The sequence below is a fragment of the Centrocercus urophasianus genome, unplaced genomic scaffold (assembly GCF_019232065.1).
Source record: "Centrocercus urophasianus isolate 14NV4802_14NV808 unplaced genomic scaffold, USGS_Curo_1.0 seq_11, whole genome shotgun sequence".
Lineage (NCBI taxonomy): Eukaryota > Metazoa > Chordata > Aves > Galliformes > Phasianidae > Centrocercus > Centrocercus urophasianus.
The window spans coordinates 39,737,073-39,758,723 of record NW_024884253.1 but is presented as its reverse complement, the minus strand read 5'-3'; the positions used below and the strand labels follow the sequence as shown (position 1 = coordinate 39,758,723).

At 38.5% G+C, this 21,651-nt stretch overlaps 1 protein-coding gene across 10 annotated transcripts in view; it reads left to right on the top strand.

The window, feature by feature from the left end:
• Positions 1–21,651, top strand: part of SPIDR (scaffold protein involved in DNA repair) — a 210,683-nt gene that overhangs the window by 160,040 nt on the left and 28,992 nt on the right. For 9 of the 10 annotated variants that reach the window (XR_006171761.1, XR_006171760.1, XR_006171758.1 and 6 more), the window contains 2 exons: positions 7,764–7,922; positions 18,575–18,662. Coding sequence is in view for 6 of the 10 variants with exons in the window: in XM_042837230.1 (XP_042693164.1) it covers positions 7,764–7,922; positions 18,575–18,662 (247 nt within the window). In the remaining 4 variants the exon portion in view is untranslated. The remainder of the gene's footprint in view (positions 1–7,763; positions 7,923–18,574; positions 18,663–21,651) is intronic. The other variant, XM_042837252.1, reaches the window with a different exon arrangement.

Here is a 21,651-nt window from a genome sequence, read left to right as displayed (position 1 = left end):
TTTTTTTTTTTTTTTTTTTTTTTTTTTTTTTTTTTTTTTTACCAAAGTCTTCTAAGATTCCATTTATGTGGTTTAGAAGTAAATCAGGTGAATCCCAATTTACTGCTGCTGCAGTGTTCTTGCTTCATTTCAGATGCTGCAATTGTGTAAAGCACTCACCATGGGTTTTGCAGCAGGAGTTGACAGTTCTCTAAAACCCCGTAGCTCAGAAGACATGGGTTGCTGCTGCAAGCCCACGACAGATCTGCACAGATATAGATAAATAGACAGCCTCCTCCCTCAGCTCAAGTGAGATCTAGCATATAAATGTTTTGGACCTATTCTTCTTTTTGGACCATCCTATAGTTTTCTAGATACCAGTTACAGTTTTTCAGTCACCCTTTGAGGACAGAACTTTTACTCTGATTTTTACGTATAAGAAACTGAGGTGTGGAGGAAATGCGGTATGGCAAAGATTATGTGAAATGTTGCCAGGATCAGCATTTGAATACTGATTTTCTTGGAAAGGAGGGTGCTGAGCACCTTGCAGGAGATCTTTTGGCATCACCTCACTGACTGTTGGAATTCTTGGATGCCAAAACTGTAATTACGTAGTCTTAAGATTAAAAAAAATAAACAAAGAACTCCTCCTCAGATTCATAGATAAGTACTGTAAATGGCTGGATGGTAATTACACATAATATATGGAACATGATTTTTCTGCTGGAGATCATCCATAACAGAGATTTGAAGTTTTTAGTGGAGCCTGTAAGTTTCTGTAATATATGTTTTCCTCTCAATAAGTAAGTCATATGGGAAAATCTTTTTTTTCCTCTGAATTGATACTGAATTAGTGGTACTGGGGACACTGAGGAACCTGAGGAGTGTGCGTATCATTTCTTTTTTTTTAAAGCTACTACAACTTAAAGCATAGAAGTCTGAAACAAGCTGGGACAATCTGATATGCTCGCTTTTCTGTTACCACCCAAAATTTGTTTTTATTTGCGTAACAAACTCTATGGAATGCATTTTAGCAGGAGGACCATAAATTATGTGCAGTTTAGTGTTGTAATGGAGAGATGTGGGGGGGGATCTGGAGTGGAAAAGTACTTACTGGTTTGCTGTGGCTGAACTGTTAACACATTTTTTAGCCAGTACTGAGGCATCTATTTTTCTTCAGCTTCCTGTCTTCCAAACCAACTGTTGCTATATTATTTTTTATATTGTATGGTTACTTTTAATTGAAACTATTGATATAGCAAAACTTTCATATTCATTTATGAATATGACATAACTGGAGTTTTGTTGTGATATTGGAAATATTTGTCAATTGCAGATCTATAACTGAAATTACAGCTTAGGCTATAATTTATATGTTGCATTTATGTGGATGGTGGGAATGCCATTTTATCATTTTAAATGTTTTGTTTACTCTTAAAAGTAAAATTTTGCTTGCAGATAAGACAGATCAACGATTTAAAGATTTGAAAGTGCATTTAGAGACAGTGTGTGATGGGAAGTTTAAGAAGTTCATTTGGTGCCGTTGGAAAACTTTGTAGGAGAACAGGGTTATGCTGAAAAGTTGTCAGTTGTGAAGCCGTGGTCATCACTGGACATATCAAAACCCGTCTGATTTTGTTTTACATCCATTCGCAAGGGTTTGTAAGTAGTTCTCACAAAGCAGTTGGTGTTCCACATTTTGAGTCAGAAGGCTGCAGTGTGGAGCTCCATTCAAAATGTGCATGTTGTGCATTAAAAAGGCAGGTGTGCTGTTATGCTTGGCTCATACAGGACTCTTCCTACGTGTGAAAGCAGTTTCCCACAAAAGTAGCTCACAATGGAAGGTATGTGCTTCTTCATGTTGTAGAGAGAAAATAGTAGGTGGAAGAATGAACCCAAATGAAGAAATGGAGAAAGCAGTAAGCATGTGGCGGTTCCTGAAAGACTCTGTGGAAGTTAGATTTGATTTTTCCAGTCTGTATTGAAGCAATTGACTATTCAAAGAAGTGAATAAAAATAAGCAACTGTTACCCTCTCATGCTATTTTTCATTTTTTTACATTTTATTTTTAACATACATATGAAAAATGGAATTAAAAACAAAGGAAAATACAAAATGGTGAGTTTGGTATAGTTACTGTAGGGAGTTATTTGCAAAGGGTGGTGTGTAAATATTCTGTTATGCTCATGTTGAGAACCATCTGCGAAGAAAAGATTCCTTTCCTGAGACCGAGGAGGCCTCTGCTACATATTTTCTATTTTAGATGCTGAGATAAGACTTGCTTATTTCCCTGGTTGTAATCCTGTCACATGTGCAGTTCCCACCAATCCATTTTAAAGATAGGCTATCTCTAGCTGGAGAACTTGTGTGTCCAGTGGCAGCTGTGTGCTCTGTTCCCTCTCTGCCAGATCCGACATTCTTGAACCCTCTTCTCTGTTTCCTTCTTGGTGCTTCCATAAATGTCTGGTAAAAATTGGTCGTAAACCCTGCTTCTCAGTTATTTTAAACCTCCGATTTTCATTTTGGTTACCTCATGTGTTTCAAATCAGAGCACCAGGTTAGGTGCTAGGAATGTCTGTACTTGGATCAGAAGTCTTTGAGCCCTTATGAATTGGAAATAGTGATGTTTATGTTTTCTTCTATGCATCTGTGACCTATGTATAGAAAGGCTATGTCATACATTTTTACAATCCTTACAGTTGGAGGGGACCTCTGAAGGCCATCTAGTCCAACTCCATTCAATCCACAGTTACTGCAGCTCCTTGGAGCTTTTGTTTAGTGACAGCGAATGGCATGGATTTTGGACAGAGTATTCTGAATCTTCAGAGGATGAGGAAGGCTATGTCAGGTAGCTTTTGAAAGGGAACATGTAGCAGTTTAGATCGGATCCAGTGAATATGGGGCTTTTAATAGGGAAATGGCTCTACTGATATGGAGGACGAGGGAAATAGATGGCTATCCTCTGTTTTTAGACGAGTGAACTGAGCTTTGATTTTTGTGAGGTAATACAGGTGTTCAAGGTCTGTGTAAGGTAGGAATACATCAAATCCCTGTAGGGTGGTGTCCTGCAGGTTACAGTTTGAATCTGAGCCATATTAGCAGGAGTTAACCAGCTCCACCTTGAGACTTGACCAGACAAGTTGCTGGATTGGAATTGTGTAGGTAGTGTTGTGCCTCTGGAGATTAAGAGAGAGGGGAGTTTTGTTTATGTGTGCTTTATGCCTCTACAAGGACCGCGCCTCAGAGATAAGTCCTTCTGTCACACAAAGAAAAGAAGCAACAACTGTCTCGGGGGTGGTTAAGATAAAGACTGAGCAAATATCAGGGCTGAAACAATGTAGTTCGTTTTCAGACATTTCCCTGATTCTTTCCTGTCTTTCCATCAGAACAATAAGTCCCTTCTGATCACTGCATTTATCATTGGATTTGTCTGCTGGTCATGCTCCTTCAGCTGGACTTCATAGCTTAGCCGTGCACAGAAGAAAGCTTGTATGATCCATATGGCTGTCTTCCTGTCCTAGGGCAAAACAGTTACTTGTTAGTTCAAATCTGTTTATGATAAATGTCTGCTGTTTTTTTCACAAGACTCTATAAATGCACCTTAGAAAATGCAATCCACTGCACTGTCAGTCAGTTTTTGCCTTCTTGTTTGTGTCATCTCTTCAGGTAATCGTTTTTCTTATTCTTTTCTACTAACCACCGAGGAGGCTGGAAGGCACAAAAGCTTAAGCTTTTTAGTCATTCTGACCTCTCTGGAAAGTTACCTGCCTGATACAAGGCAGCAATGTGCACAGATATGGTTTTTCATGTGTGTAAAAGTATTAGGAAACAAACAAACAAAAAAAAACAACAAAAAAACCCAACCCAAACCAAAAACTTGCTCTCTGTACCCAGAAAGAGTGACTAACTAAGGAGAACAGCATGACGGTGTAATCCTGTAATCCTCTCCAGATTTCGACTGGGAGCCATTTTGTCCTAAATATTAGCACCGTCATAAAAATAACGCAGAGTAATCAGTCTTGTCTTCCCCTAGCCCCTAATCTTTGCTCCAGGCTATTAGCAAATGAACAAAATTTTCCCAAGCTTTTGCATGAGACTTACTGTGCCATTACTTTAAAAAAAATAAGACTAATTTCTGCCTCACTTTCTTATTGTTCCCCTATCTTCACCCCTTTGTTATAACCAGTGAGTCATATTTCACCTTTTCCTTAGTCTGCATTCACTCCTCTACTGCTTTTCCTGCCACTCCTGGAATGAATTATCTGCTCCTTTACATGAAAAAATTATGTTTCCAATGCCATATTTTAAATTCACGTCTTGTATGGGGTTTCATCCCGTTGTCTCGGAAATGAAGATGGCCTTAATTTCCTAATTGCATGAGTACCTCTGATAAAAAATGGCGATATTCTCCCTTTTTCTAACAATTTGGTAACACATTTGCCGTTGGTAAAGGTATGTTCTCACTGATTAACCGATTCAGTACAAATGCTGCATTTTATGGAAAAAGAATTTTTAATAGCTATGCACAAAATATAAGTGTTTAATTCCTGGGGTCAAGTATTCAGTTTGAATTTGTGTCTTGTCATGTAAGTCAGACATAGGTTTTCATCCTGGCAGTGAGCTTCAAAGTAGAGTTTGTCTGGGATGTTCCTCATCTTTCAGACTAAAAATCAGGGATCTCAAGATTATTTCTGAAATTCTGTCTTCCAGATGAATGGATATATTAATTTCATTTTAAATTCGTGCTGTAGAGAAATCATGTTTACTTTGGATGCTGTTAAAGTGAGTGTAGCAGTATATTAAGTGTCTGCTCACGTGTGATCCTAATACAACAAGTGGTTTGAGTCTGGGGCAAGAGGATCTGCTGCTCAGTTTTATTTTTTTCATTACACCAATAATCATGAACATGTTCCTAGTATGAATGGGCACATTAGTGCTATGAGCATCAAGTTACATACTTCTTCCTTTACTTCTATATATCAAGCTTGGTCATCTGATGACCATTCCCCCATCATTTGACCTAGGATGTTGTGCTGCATACACTAGAAGCTGGAGCGGGAGCTTCAGCCCCTAACACTGCCTATAATGCATCCTCATCTAGAAGTAGTACTCTGTGCAACTTGGAGTTTAATTTCAGTGAGTTCATTGTCTGGGAGCTGATGATTAGAGATATAGAGATATAGATTATAATCAGAGGATGATTATAAAGATTATTATATATTTTTATTATACTATTATTGTTACTGTTTGACTCTATTATTAGACTACAGTATTTTTTTGTTGTTATTATTAGATCTGTCTCCTGCGCTAGCCAGGAGACACCATGGTTGTCACCATGAAGGGCTGGAAATGTGCAGGCTGGAAGCTGGGAAGTTGAGATTTCCATGTCTGAGAGCAACCACCTCTTTGCTTGGCTCAAAAGGATGAGGGAAATGCACTTTCAGTGGCTTGATATATTCGGCACCAACTGAGTTAATTTTATTTGGGCAATTAATGTGTCCCAGGGGACTTAATGTGAGCATGGTGCCAGCTAGTCTGAGGCCTACTTGCGTTCAGTAATTTCTCACTAAAGACAGGAGAAATTCCAGCGATCAGTTAACAGACTGCTGAACTGATTGGATCTAAGACACTAGCTCAGTTGGCCCTTGCTTGCTCCAAGATATGAAGGCCTGATTTTTCACAATTAGAAGTCACTGAATGTTTTGCTAGTATAAACAAAACTGTTTGATTTTTTTTTTTTTCTGTTCAGTCTGGTTTTCAGAAAAGTCTAGAGCACATTAGCTTTGGTTTTCCAAACAAAACAACAGCAAAGAAGTTTCAGTCCAGTCAGTTAATACTTAACGGAACTGTTAAGTGACTGCAAAGCCCTAACATGGCAAGCAACGTTGGTTGCTCTGCTTCTGTGCTGTCATAGCCATAGCATAACAGTCTTCGTTTTGTTGAGTTCAAGATGATTGTGTGATACCAATCCACAGGGATCTCACTGAGTGTTTTACAGAGAAAATGAAGCTAGGGATAAAGTTACTTAGGACAGTTTTGTGCTAGGCCAGTCACACACGTCTAAGCTGGGAGCAATGCTCATACCATAAATTGGGCTATGTATCCTTCCAGCCCATGCTTCACAACAACACTTGTTTTCTTCTTGTTTGTCATTGCTCAAGATAAAGGCAGTGTTCCAGGGCTGTGAAAGACATCCCAACATTGCCAGGCAATGCAGGAGTTGTACATAAGGTTGCTTTGCTTTGCCAGGTGAAGATTTTGTGTAACCCTTATAGTTATAGATACAGAGAAAATATGGGGCCTTCATCTGTGCTCAGTCCTACCATTCTCTCGTCCTCAAAACCAGCACTTGCATTTAAAAAAATGAAAACTTGTAGCTTGTGCTTGAGCATCTACTAATCTCTAAAGGCTTCGGAAAGTTGTATCCTCTGTAGAATATAGAAAAAATTAGTTCATAATGAACAAGGAAACCATAATTAATATAATTAATTATTAATAAGACCATAATTAATGGTCTTTTGTGTGCCTAAATCTCCCTACTAAGAAAATGTAAGATTTCCTACAGAGATGTATAGGAGCTCATTTCATTTGAAATCAGTTTTTAGAGATATAATGACTACTGTTGGATGTTTTTGGGATGCGTATAGCAAATTATGTAGTGTTCTCCAAAAGCATTTGGGGTTGGCTTGTTGTGAACAATGGTACTTCTCTGAAGAAGGTAGTTTTGGCATCAACTCTTGAAATGAACTGAATCACAGAATCACAGAATCACAGAATGGTTGAGGTTGAAAAGGCCTCCGGAGGTCTTCTGGTCCTCTGCTGAAGTAAATTGTTCTGGAATTCTGCTGCTTACTACACTCCTGAGTTTTATTTAGAAATAAAGAAAGATGTGTGCTACCCTCAAAGCTATTTCTTGTTGCTGTTTGAAAAGTTTCCATGTTTAACTGTCTTTTCTGGCGGGCAGTTAAGCCCACCTTGTCGACAGCACCCTCCTTCCTCCATGACTCAAGCTATTGTTGTGACTCATCTCAGGTGCACAACCTTGTGAAGTGCATTTTTCTCTGTCTAAATGTATGACATCCCCTGGATTTTGCCTTATCTGCTATGATGGTAATATCTTCTTGAAATGCCTTAAGTTGGTTAAGCAATGGTTCCCAGCTCTGATTCCATAGATTACTTGAATCAAATTGTTTGTTTAGCAGGTTTTTTAATTACCTTCTTAAAATAGTCCCTCTGGACTTTTTCCATACCCAATATTGAATTTACTCATGTTGTTTTTTTCAAAATGTAATAAAATTAACATTTCATTGTCTTGAATCATCAGAACTCTTTTGAAGTCAGAAAAAAATGTTGTGCTTGCTTTACCAGTTTCAACATTTGTGATTATTACTTGTGAAATATGTTTCTTTATTTATTTTGAAGTAGATATTTTTGTATTTATACACATAGATACGTTTGCATCATTGCTTTGTCTGCACTGAAAAATTCACCTCAATGTAGGCAAAAATGTGACTTTCTTTATAGATACAAAAAGCAAATATTGTTTAGCAGTTAGATTCTCTCATCCTGAATGGAAGGACCTTGTTGTAAATTTCAGTAAGACTTCTCTTTTATATGTTACCTCCTGCAGATATATATGGGAAAACCTGTGATGATATTGGTTTTGTTTACTGGTACTAGTACTAGTATTCATTATTTGGTAGGATTTCTTCAGATGTTGTAGAGGATAAGTTTGTTCATTTTGTTATGAACAAGAATAAATGAGTAACAGGAATGTTTTACAGGTTATGCCTCCTTGTCCAGGATGCTTATGGCATGTTCAGTGAAGTACAGCTACAGTGTCTGGATTCTGCAAAAGACCTTGAGCAGTACTGCAAGAGATGGGAGGGAAAATTCTGCTGTTTAGCTGGAATGAAAATTTTGCAAAGAACGACAAGAGGAAGGTGAGAACAGTTTGAGAAGAATGTGTTGAGTGCTGTGGCAGGCAGTGGTGATCTTCCATTTAATTATTTATGTGGTCAGTATTCTTTGGAACAACTGAATCAGGTTCTGTTCAATTAAATATCCTCATTGCCATTTTTAGGGCATCAAGTAGGCATCAGCTGGATCCAATTGCACTTGAGCCAATCATATTCCTAAATCAGCGTAAATAAGCTGACACACAAAAACAGACTTAGCAGAGAACGGAATTTAGAAGAATTACCTTATGCAGTGGTTCATAAAATATGAATTTTCTTCCTCTTCAGTAGATTCAAAGACTTAAAAATGTTAGTTCATCTCTCTTCTTTGCAAAGCTGTTTATTACAATGTGTTGCGGTTTTTTTTCTTCTGTTTTTCTGTTCTTTTTAGTCTGAGTTGAAGTTTCAAGAAAAGATTTTTGCTTGGTATTTGGGAGCTTAATTCAGTAAGGCCTATACATTTTTGAAAGCACAGTTAAAGTGTCTCTAAAGAAAAATAAAAACAAACAAACAAAAACAAAAACGAAGCAAACAAACCTAACACTGAAAAACCCTCTCAAATGATACAAGCATTCCTGTTGTGGAATAAGAGCATCCACAGACTTTCAGAAAAATCCCCACAACTAATTAATAAATAGATGTTATGGTACCTCCTTCGTTTTGCTAATTCTTTGATTTCTTTTACTTTCTTAACATAAAATGTATTAAATATGTTAGATGAAAAAACAACTCCACTTTAAGTAGATCTTACAGAGTTATCTTTCAGAGTGTCTTTCCATGGGAATCGATATAGTATCCACATGGGGAGCTATATAAATATTACTAGATTGGTTTAATTCTCAACATGATTTATTCTGGTAAAAACATCCTATCTCGATAAGCCTTTGCTATTAGAATGGCTATAATATTTCATCTGACACTTTTTTTCCTGTCGAAAAAATGCTGTTTCATCAAAACCAGAAAGTTTCACAGAAACTTTATCTATTTTGGAGACAATTTTACTGGGAAGATTTTTTCAAGTCCAGAGGGAGTGAATACTCTCTCTCTTTTTCATTTCATGAAAACTTTCAGAAAGTCTCATATTTGTTTCATACTGGAACAAAAACAAATTTCAAAGCCTTGAAATGTTTAGCAAAATGGAATTGTTGTTTTCCAGCCAGCCCTATTCAGTATGCTTCTCTTTTTATGTACTTGCAGTGTTAATTTTCAGATCCTTTGGATTTCAAGCCTACTTGCATTTTTATGGATCTTTAATAACAAACACGTCTTCTTATTTAATTATTTTGTTGGCCTTTTTTTTTTTTTTTTTCAAGTTACATTTTTTCCAAACAAATTAAATAATGGCTTTGGAATTCTGGATACAAATGAAGTTTTACAACTGGCTGCTGGTGTTTCCAGTACTCAGCCTAGCTAATAAGAGACAGACTTTTTCTAATGTAAATTCTCTTTCAAAGCAGCAGTAACTTCTGGCTATTCTGAGGATGATTAGAAAACACACTGCTGAAAATGCTGGTGGCTCAGCTGGAGCTGTGCTGGTGGTAACCGTGCTAGAAAACATGAAAAGAAAATGGCCAGTGTAGCTTCAGGGACAGAGCGGTGGTTAAACGTGATTTCAGTGTACAAGTTGGGTGGGTGGGGGGATTGCTGTCCTTTCTTTCCTAATTGTTTTAGCTTAAGTTCTGTTTTATAACTTGCTATTACTTTTAAGTGTCGGGACATGTTTTGTGTCAATCTAGGTGTGATGGAAACCACAGTAAAGCCGTAGCTGAAATGAATATAAGGGAGCACTTATTCATGCAGAGTATAATTAGGCTGTAGAACTCATTGCCGCTGCATAAATGCGTTTCAAGAGCCAGTGGTATATCTGAGCACATGATGGGATATGCCTGTAAAGTTCCCAACCTTGGCTTGTAGAACATGAGTGAAGAACAACTCTGTGGTCTGCCCTTCAAGATATTTTTTTTCCCCCTTCCGGAACACCAATTATTGTTTGGAAGGAGATGGCTTTTAAGCTGTTTGTTTCCTGGAGTTTGACAGTGACTTTTAAAATAGATAAAAGGGAATAAAATGTAGGAAATATGAGGGAAATACAAGTCTTCTGCCTTTGTAGCACATGATCTGGAGAAGATCAAGAATGGCTAATAAGATCCCACATGTGCCTGTTGTCACGTGTACTGTAATCTCTTATGGAGACAAGGAGCTTCCTCAGTCATTCTGTTAGACAGAAGAGATTTTCATTTATCAGATTCTAGAAGTTCTCAAAGTTTTTTAACAATAGAATACTGTTACTGTTGAAATATGTTCCAGGTCATCATTCATCCTCATCATCAAGTATTTAATTTGAAGTACTATTTAACATAATTCCAGTAAATACAATTTAAAAATCACTATTGTGAACTGAATTTGCATTTCAGTGACAAAAAATCTATAATAAAGGATAGTTTGCATCTAGGCAATAACCTGGCTGTAAACCTGACTTGATTTTTGAAATGGACTTGTACTGTGAGGTGGACCGGAGGAACCAAACCCTTTTCTTCTCCCAATAGGAAAACCTTTGTGTTCCAAAACAAAAGTGGGATAAGAACTACAGCCAAATGTTTATTGATCTGCCACTGGTGATTTTTGAGCCTTTCTATCTCTTGCCCTCTTATTGCTTCATATGTCAACCTTATTAATTTAGCCCCTTGAGAAAGAGGAGGTGAGATTTCTATGGTGTACTGCTAGAGATGGAAATACTGGCTAAAAATGCATGCATTTCAACTAATAGGTAACCTTCCCATTTTGACCATTTGTTTCAGCATATCCAGTATAACCAGTAACTAAATGGATGCAATTAGATACAGGGACTGAGCACTCGCTAAAATGTCTCAGGAATAAATAAACTATAAATTGGCATAGTCTGCTGCTTCCTACTATAAACTGATTTCAATGAACTAGGATAAACTTTGTAGTTATATATTTATCTTTACTAGCAAAAAAATGTTACCTTTATGTTATTATCCCTGACCAGAGTTCTACACGGAATATTTTGTGTTTTGATAATCTGTGAACTTTCACCTGATTTGCCAGGCACTGACTTGTTTTACTACCGAGTATAGCAGACATACTATATTCTTCTCCTGATACTTATTTACAAGGTTGAAAGATGAGGAGTTTATATCCAGCAGGACAGAAAAATTACACCAATTCAAAAATGAAAGAGGGAAAATGCTTTACTGTAAAATATAATTAATGCAGGGTGTCAGTGCCAATTTTGTCTCTAGATAAAAAAAATGTTGAAAAAGTTTTTTTTTAAAAAAAGAAAGAAAGAAAGAAAGAAAAAAAGATGAGAATATTGCATGGATATTGCTAAAATCTACATATACAAGGACTGCTTTGAAAGTAATGCCTCCTGCTGTTTTATTATAACAACCATGATGTCAGAGGTGGACATTGGTGGTATGGCAGTAGAGGTTCAACCTTCCCACCAATATTTCATTACATTTTTGTTGCCATGTGGCAGATGGCAGAATAGGGGCAGTCTGATGTAATGGTGTCTGATGTGGGAGGGCGTATGAAGCAAAGGTGTGGAACTGAATTCCTCCGTGAGGGAAAAATGGCACCCACTGACATTCATTGAAGCTTGCTGAATGTTTATGGGGACCAACCAGTGGAAGTGAGCGCAGTGAGTGGAGGATGGTGCGTTTCAGCAGTGGCAGCAGTGACAGTTTGTCACTTCCGCTGGTGCAGATCTGTATGAGTGCAGCATGCAATAGGTTGGTTGGGGCTTTGGGCAGCCTGGTCTAAGGGGAGGTGTCCCTGCCCACGTTTGGAGATTGGAGCTAGGTGACCTTTAAGGTACCTTCCACACCAACCCACTCTATGATTCTATGATTAATCCCAATCTGTGGTACTGGTCACCATTTTCTTTTTTTTCCCCTCTTTTTTTTCTTTTTTATTTCAGTCTCATAATTCTCTGGTCTGTACAAATCATTTTTTTCCTCTGCTCTTTTTTTTTTTTTTTTTTTTTTTTTTTTTTCCTGAGCTGGCTGGGTAGATGGAGGGAGAGTAGTGTCTGTTGTGTATGTACCTTGACTTCAGCCAGGTGTTTTGCACAATCTCCCACAACATACTTGTTATGAAACTTAGGAAGTGTGGGATAGATGAGAGAGCGGTGAGATAGATTGAGAACTGGCTGGCTGGCAGAGTTCAGAGGCTTGTCATCAGCAGCACAGAGTTGATTGGAGGCCTGTAACTAGCTGTGTTCCCCAGGGGTTGGTACTGGGTCAGATCTTGTTCAACATCTTCATCAACGACCTGGATGAAGGTATAGAGTTCACCCTTAGCAAGTCTGTTGACGATACAAAGATGGGAGGAGTGTCTGGCATGCCTGAAGGCTGTGCTACCTTTCAGTGAGAACTGGACACACTGGAGAGTTGGGTAGGGAGGAACCTGGTTAGGTTCAACAAGAGCAAGTCTTGCACCTGGGGAGGAATAACTGCATGCATCAGTACAGGTTAGGGGATGACCTGCTGGAAAGGACCTCTGTGGAGAAGGACCTGGATATTCTTGTAGACAACAGATTAAACATGAGCCAGCAGTGTGCCCTTGTGACGAAGAGTGCCAATGGTATCCTGGTGTGCAGTAACAACAGTGTGGCCAGCAGGTCAAGGGATCTTCCCCCTCTACTCAGCCCTGATGAGACCACATTTGGACTACTGTGCCCAGTTCTGGGCTCCCCAGTCCAAAAAAGACAGGGATCTCCTAGAAGGAATCTAGAAGAGGGTCAGAAAGATGATTAATGGCCTGGAACATCTCCTGTATGAGGAAAGGCTGAGTAACCTGGGTCTGTTCAGCCTGAGGAAAAGAAGACAGAGGGGAGAACTAATTAATGTTTATAAATATCTTAAGAGATATGAGTGGCAAATGGATGAGGCCAAGTTCTTTTTGGTGGTGCATAATGATAGAACAAGGAGTAATGGCCTAAAATAGGAAGTTCCTTACAAACACGCAGAAGAACTTCTTTACAGTAAGGATGGCGGAGAACTGGAACAGGTTACCCAGAGAGGTTGTGGAGTCTCCTTCTGTGGGGATATTCGAGACTCATCTGGATGCCTACCTTTGTGGCCTATTGTAGGAAACCTGCTTTAGCAGGGAGGCTGGACTCGGTGATCTCTTGAGGTCTCTTCCAACCCCTATGATTCTGTGACTGTATACTTTCTTTTCGATTTTGTTTTACATTTAGAAGTGTAGGACCACTGCTAACTGTTACAAAACAAAGCGTTTCATCTGGTAGACGTTGACAGGAAACGTAATAGTAAGACTTCTCCACAGAGCAAGGAAGTCATAACTTCCTTCCTTTGGTTTTCCCGCTTCCAAAGAGACTGCCATCTAAAAGAGCCACCCACATCTCTGAGGTTTTGAGGTCCTGAAACACTTCAGTAATTGCTGTGGTTAAAAGCTGAGTTCCACTTAGAGCATAATTTAAGTAATTACATTAAAGTTTTTAATGTATATTAAAATACATTTAATATATGTATTATTTTAATGACTGATTATGCATGAGAAAATCAGAGGTTTTTTTCCGTGGCTTTGTGCTCTTTAACAAGCAGTGACTGCTGCTTTGCATATTCAGTACTTCTGTCATGAGTCTGTTCAGTAACCAGCACTGCAGGGTGAAACAGGCATACTCATAGTGTAGGAAAAGTTTTATCTTAAAATTTTATTGTTTTAATATAGCATGGATAAATTCTAGTGTATTACAGAAGATAGTTATTAAATCATATTAATAATTTTGTCAACAGTGATTTAATGTATCTGTATTTTAACTGAGATGCTAGTTTAATAGGCTCTGTTTTTTACCTTATTTTTCTGTTGCTTGTTCTCAGATGCAAATCTGAGAAAACACAATGTTGCATAGGTTGTGTACTGTCAGATCTTAGTATGTAAATTAGATGGAAAGGTAGCTTGCAGCATCATCATTATGATTGGATTGCTGGTCTCTTGGTAGTTCAGGGTCATGCATCCTATGCGATTTCTAGTGAATTTCTTTCCAATGTTGAGTAAAGTTTCATAGAGGGCTAGGAGTTGCTTTATTTTTATTTGTGAGTTCTTAACATTGAGTCTGCAACAGTAATAATGCTGAAAGAAAACTGTTTGCATTCAGATTTAAAATTGGAAGAGAAACAGAGCAGGAAACAGAGAAGTGCTATGTCAAAGCTGTGGAAGATATTGGTGGAGAATCCTATTTTCTTCCTCTCCTCTACTTAGTCTTTCTTCTTTCCTAGTTAGAGGCATTCCTAGATCGTCTTTGGTGTTTCTGATGTATTCTGTGGGGTTGTTATTAAAATGGAAAAATCCACCAAACTATAAGCTGCTTTGTGCTCAAAAATCATAGCTGTGTATCTGTACTGTTTAAAAATTGAGTCAGGCACATCACACGCACCGCTTCTGGACCAGAACTGTAGATGAAACTTCATGCTTGTGAGAGAAACAAACAAAATCTGCCCAGTTCAGATGAGAGTATTGTTTGACACTGTAACTGCTTAGTATAACTTAAGAAACAGAAAACCAGTGAAACACTGCTCTGAAAATTCCAAGTTGTTCGACTTTTTCAGTATAACTTATAGTATGAAATGTCCATGGGATCAGGGATGTAACGAGACTGTAGATACAGATTTGTAATTTACCAGGTTTCTAAGTATAACTACAAGGACTTTTTAATTTGTATGTTTTTTTATCAAAAATCATAGGGCAAATGTATGTGTTTGTGTGCACATATGAATGTATGCCGTTTGACTTCACAGTGAAGGGCAGAACAAGCTAGGAAGGCTAGTAGAAGGTAACTTCTGTTATCTACTGAGCTGTGAAATTAAAGAAGATAGTTAGGTGAGCAAAAGAAAGCAACTTATTGTGTACTGGGCAGCACAGTCATCATCTATGACAAGAATTATTGGATGGAAAAGTAAATGCTATTTTGTTAGTATCGGTCACTCTCCAGCAAGTAGTGCAACTATCAGACAAGATGATTTGCTAATAGGTCAGGATTAATTCCTGCACGTGCTGCAAGCATATTTTGCATTTTCTCAGTCATGGGAAATCTTTAAAATGTTCTGATTGCTGTCTGGGTACATAACACGCAGTTTGCACTTATTGATACACAGAAAAGACATTTTAGCAAGCAAAATCTAAGAGGATGTATTTTAAGCATATTGAATAATAAAAATAATCTAGAATACTAAAAATAATTATTTTGCCAACAGCCTATGTCATATGTACATGCTCACGTCTGTATGTATGCACACACAGGTGTTATATATAACAGTATCATTGTGTTTTAGCAAAGCTTAAAGGTGTTGATTTACAGGAGGGAAGTGTACCTGTACGTGGGCGACCTGTCTGTCCAAGGTCCACACTTCTACGAAAGTCAGTATTTTAAAACTCTGTTGGATTACTTGTGATCTTGCTATGTCAATGATAAGTACAGGACGGACACATATTTAGTATGGGTCAAAAAGATTTTTATCAAACAGACAATTGCAGTTTGACATGCTATTAGAAGATTGAATCTTTTATTTAGAATCTAAGGTAACTTCTGTCTGTTTCCTGTTTCCTTGGTTTTTTTGGAAGGAAGATTATAGAATATTACAATAAAGTCCTTGTCATCTCAGTAATACAAATGTTAATAATTAAAATATTTTAGTATTTTAGTGGTTAAAAATTCTTCTTTTAATCGTGTGCTTGTTTCTTTTCACTTCTTATTCTTCATTTTTTAGAAGTCTATACTGTTGTCATAAAAATATTACATATATTTTTTGAAATAGTGACTAGTGATTACTCTCATGGATCTAAATCATTAGGTTTTTATTTTGCCTTCTGTAATGAGAAAGGTTCTTTGTGCACATCAGGGCTAACCAAGTTTCCTCACTGTAGCACAGAGCCAGCAGTTCATCTCTTGTCCCGATTCTACATCTGAAGAAGGATACATTTATTGGATAAAATAACCCATTGTTCAAGTCAGATTGAAGTGGGATTTGAGTGTTGCATGCCCAATAAAGAGAATGAATTTTATTATTTCCACAAGGATAATGATTTTCTGCAGAGGAGGACACAATGTCTTGCCATTTCTCCACTGTGGGTGCCTCCCTCCCCTACCCCCCCCCCCATTCATCCTTCTGCAAGTCAAAGTCCATAAGTGTAAAGGGCATGGGGGCATGGGAGTGGGTGAAGTTAAGGGGAGCCCCTCACCAGGGACCCTGACTGATACATTCGTGGGCCCATCAGGGACAGCTCAAGGGCAGAACTCCCCTTTCTACAGAGGAGAATCCCCTCATCCCTGCATGATGTGTCTTGGAACTTGCACATCCTTTGGGTGGCAAATGTACTTGTGGTTTGCCTGACTGGAGTCAAAGAGAAGGATGAGTCCAAGATGTTTAGGAGACACTCGCTGCACAGTGCTGCTCCTCCCCCTGTTTGTAAACAAATACTGTAATTCAGTAATAATTAAGTACTTGTAGCTCAAGCAGTTTATGAACTCCTCCAAAAGGACACAGTACTGTCATAGATGTTCTGACATTGAGTTGCAAGCTAGAAGAGAGCTAAAGACTGGGAGATAGCTCCGTATTGCTTGTGCAAACTTAAAAACACAGATTTTCACTGGTAGGTCAATGTAAGGTCTGTGCAGAGATGTGATTATATCTGGACTCTGGATATATATATCTGGATGATAAATACGTGATTTCTGAATGCACATATACAAACAAACACAAAATTTGCAGCATGCTATTATACATATCCTGCCCCTATACTCAGTGTCAAGTGAGTAACATCACTTGTTTAGCTTCCTTTGTCACACAGAAAGCTCTCTGCTTCAGTAGTTCTCCTTCCTTGTGTCCCACTTAACAAGGGCAGTTTGCTCCACTGGGCACTGGCCCTCCTGCAAATACAGAGAAGGATCTTTTCTGTATGGTAGAAGACTGAAAATGTCGCCTTGTCAAGAAATTGAGATGTGGTCATTTTTGCTTTAAAGTCTGATTAATACCTAAGAAGAGTTGCTTTGTATGTTGTAATATTCTGCTAAAAACAAAATGCAAAACAAAAACCTCAGGCTCTGTACTCAGCCTTTTCCTTTTACAGGAATGATGATGCCATGTAAGTCAGCAAATTCTTTTCTTCTCTCTTCCTTTTTCTTCTCTCGCTTTTGTAGAAGGGTAGCGTATTTCTGTTCCTGGTCTCTGAATCACTGTGGGGAACACAACTGCAGACAGCAGCAGCATCATTTTAACCTGTCATTTGGTTACCCAAATCTTAAAATGAAAGCATTATCCCTTGAGATTCAGTCACTCCCAGAGATTTAAATTCATATAGTATTGGTCCATAGGCATCACTGTTAGCATTCTCATATGTGATACCTGCTGCTTTATGAAAAAATATGGGAAGAAGCTGACTGACATTAGATACCCAAAACACAAGCATTTAAGGCTGAAAAGAAGGGTGAGGGAAATATGGAATTAGGTAAGCTCAAGCAGAAGTGAATTAAAAGCAGAACTTTAAAGGAGATCTGTTACTCCTTGAAAAGAAGCAGCATACTGCAATGTGCTTCGGTCAAGAACAAGAGCCTGCCTTTTTTTCTTCAAAGCACTTTTGGTTAGAACCTAAGATTACGTTCAGCAAGTTTTGTACTTCATTTTAGAATTGTTTCGGAAGTGGTGGCTTTCATAATTGGAGGAACAAATAGACAGTTCTCAGAGGCACTGTGGGGTTAAAATCCAGATCTCTGTGCTTTAACCACACAGAACATGCACAGAGAGCTAGGACAAGATAACAGAGAGCTTAAACTCAAAAATGCACGCCTCTTCAAGTTGGTTATCTGTAGCTTTTTCCCCTCCCTCAGCTATTTTCTTGGCCTCTCCCTTGGATGTTCCTGCTTTTACTGCGTGGATGACACATCAACCAACAAGCCAGCCACCGAACTGCTGCACATCGCAGCTTTGCGTGCGAAAGCTGAAGGGTTTGCAGCAGTTAATCTTAGTATGCAGGGCTGTTCATTTTGTTTGTTTCTAAACTGAAGGTGGAAAACTTGCAAAAGAAAAGAATCATAACCAAATGAGCAGCTGCATAGGAAGGGGATGGTTCTTTGCACATTTGTACTCTAAGGCATGGGTACACTTCAGATAACAAAATCTTGCCTGTCTTCCTACTCCTATCTCATTGCTAACTTTCCTAACAGCAGTGGCAATCAGTGTTAGAGAAAAGCAAGAAATGAAGATGTTAGAAGCAAAACATTTTGTTCAAGCTGCCGTCTAAATAGTTAAAAGCTATTTTTTCAAAGTTGTACTGGTGTCTGTGTCCTTCCCAAACTAGCACATACCCCACTTGCCCTGGATTTTACCATGTCACAGGCTGTTCATGGGAAAGAATTAAATATGACTTGCTAGTCACTGTATGCGATGTGTCCCTTCCCTCCCTCTCCACCATGCAGCAGAAATGATGGAGATTTAATTAGACCAAATCAAAACCAGCTTGTAGAAAACAAATATGATTTAAAATTGTTTTCATAATCATGCAGTGGTTTAAATTGTATTTCTTAATGAATCCTTATAGTACAGCATCTAACAGTGGAAACCACTCTAGAGCTAATTTTATTGGTCTTTTTGAAGGGCGTTAGGACTTTTTAGTCTGATAGACAGTTTGTGGCCTCCAGTAGTGCCTGTAAAAGTTCCTGGACAAAGTCAAGACTCTGAAATGGTAAGTCTTGTTATTATGGAAATGTACTTTTTCACTACAATTACTGTTTTTCTTAGTAGTGTAATGTATCTGGGGGATCAGATTCTCTCTTTATCTAATGATGTTTGTTTTGTTGGTTCCACCATCTATCCTAGGCCAACCTGAGACTCTCTGGATCAGTAGCTTCTTTCCAATCTGATGCAATCAAACTTTTATTAACCATCTAGAACTAAAATGATAGAGTATCCAGCCAAATTATTCATTTCCTCTCCTCACAGGAGGAAAAGATACCAGCTGGCTCCACGCTATCTGATAAATCTACATGCATAAATGATGCATTCTTTTGAAGAACTTTTCAGCCTTATATTTGAAAACACTCTTCTGAAGATCAGTCCCTATGAGGACAGACCAACTGATGGAATCGAGTCTCTTTTCAGTTAGGATGATTCTGGCTGACAGTTGTCCATCCTGTTGTGAAGGCAGTCAAAATATAAGAACGAAAATTGCCTACTAAAAGTAATAAAAGTTTCTGTGATTTTGGGAAGTGGTGAAAATTCCCAACATGAAGTATTAAAATAGATTTCAAGTATATTATTATACATTTTCCAATCCAAAATTGCATCTTTAATTTTCATTTAATTAGCTTTTGTATTTGAAAAGGAGTTCTGTCAAATCAAGTGGCATCTGAAATGAAAAGCTCATTTGAGAATCTTGGTAACCAAGTGCTTGTGCTGTCTTATAGCTGTTCCTCTACAGCTGTTCTTAGGGGAGGAAGTTTCTGGTATTAAAAATTTATTTTAGAGTCTAGGAAGAAAAATCTGGAAATAAGCAAATTTTAAAAACAGAGGACTTCACAAGAGGATATTCCTAGTTATTCCTAGCTATTTCTGAACTCTGAGATTCTTCTTGCTGCAATCTACAGAGTTATTGGGATTGTACAGGGATTTATTTTGAATAATAAGAAGTTCAGAACTTAGTTATAAAACCAAGACTGGAAATGAATGAAACTACCATTCTTGCTTTGATTCTCCCTTTCATCTACACATTTTAGAAGTCTCAGAGGAGAGGACTGTTTTGTATGTTAAAATACTGTGGACAACAATGAAAATTTACATGGATGGAGCAAAACTTTTAAATATTCTTCAGCATTGTTATTTTCATTTGTTCTTCTTTTTCTCTATTTTATTGACAACCTAGAAATGATGAAAACTTTCCATAATCATGCAGTTTACACTTCTGCCACAGGTTTAAATACCAATCCATTCTACCGGGTATCAAGATGTATTCTACTTCTGCAAATTTTTGGTAAAGTGCAGGTTTTTTAGCTGAGATACATTTTACCTTTTACAAGAAGCATAGTTTTACATAGTTTTTGAAAGCACATCCGACACCAGGCTGAGTGGTGCAGTCGACACGGTTGAAGGAAGGGATTCAGAGGGACCTCGAGAGGCTAGAAAGGTGGGCCCAGGTGAACCTGGTGAGGTTCAACATGGCAAAGTGCAGAGTTTTGCACTTGGGCCGGAGGAATCCCAGGCATCCGTACAGGCTGGAACGAGCGGTCCATGAAAGCAGCCCTGTGGAGAAGGACCTGGGGGTCTTGAGAGATGAGAAACTTAACATGAGCCAGCAGCGTGCCCTTGCAGCTCGAAAAGCAAATGTTATCCTGGGCTCCATCAAAAGAGAGGTGACCAGCAGGAACAGGGAGGTGATTGTCCCCCTCTACTCTGCTCTTGTGAGGCCCCACCTGGAATACTGTGTCCAGGTGTAGAGCCTGCAGTACAAAAGAGACAGGGAGCTGTTGGAGAGGGTCCAGAGGAGAGCCACGAAGATGATCAAGGGGCTGGAGCACCTCCCCTACAAAGACAGGATGAGGCTCATGGGCTTGTTCAGCCTGGAGAAAAGAAGGCTGCGGGGTGACCTCATTGCAGCCTTTCAGTATCTAGTGGGAGCCTACAAACAGGAGGGGAATCAACTCTTTGAAAGGGTTGATAACTGCAGGATGAGGGGAAATGGTTTTAAGTTGAGGGAGGGGAGATTTAGGTTGGATGTCAGGGGGAAGTTCTTTACAGAGAGAGTGGTGAGGTGCTGGAACAGGCTGCCCAGAGAGGCTGTGGATGCGCCGTCCCTGGAGGTGTTCAAGGCCAGATTGGATGGGGCCCTGGGCAGCCTGGTCTGGTATTACATGGGAGTTGGTATCCCTGCATGTGGCGGGGGGGTTGGAGATTCATGATCCTCAAGTTCCCTTCCAACCCGGGCCATTCTGTGATTCTGTGATTTAAGCAACAATGCCTAAATCATACTGCCAATTATTTGATGAAGTTTCTGCAAAGAGATCTGTGGCACGGACTTGCATATCTTTTATAGTGCTGTCAGAGGCAAATAATGAGCTCGTGCCTTTTTTTTTTTTTTTTTTTTTTTTGCTATAGACAGATTATTTGGATATGGATATACAGCTGTCTTTAGCAGATTTGTATTTATTGTATTAAATGAAATGCTTTATTAACAACTAACAATGTTATAAGAATATTTACCGAGTCCAAAATAAAAATTACTGTAGTGTAGCATCTTTTATTTCTCAGAAGCCTTTCTCATTCTTTAAATGGAGATAGGGTTGTTACGTCACAATACTTTTTAAGGGGAGAAGAAAAATTCGGCATAACACAAAAAAAGCAGTTCTTGTAGTTGCTGAGTTCCTGTTCTTCATTATCTCCTTGTGCTGTCCTGGATTTAATTTAGCAGCTTTTAAAGTTCTTCAGCTGTTTACTATCACAAAAACCCACCCACATGCAGAAGTCCCCAAATCTCAGAAAAGTTATGGATGATGAGAAATAAATAATCAGGGCACCCCTACCACGTGCTAAAAAAATGCAAAACAAGCACTGTCACCTTGAAAAAGTTGCAGTGTTTGCCAAGCGTGCCAAATCACAAGATGTTTTTGTGATGAGGATCGATGTCAGATTATGGAAAGAATGATACACAGGCTGATTTCACTTAGAATTTGTGAATATTG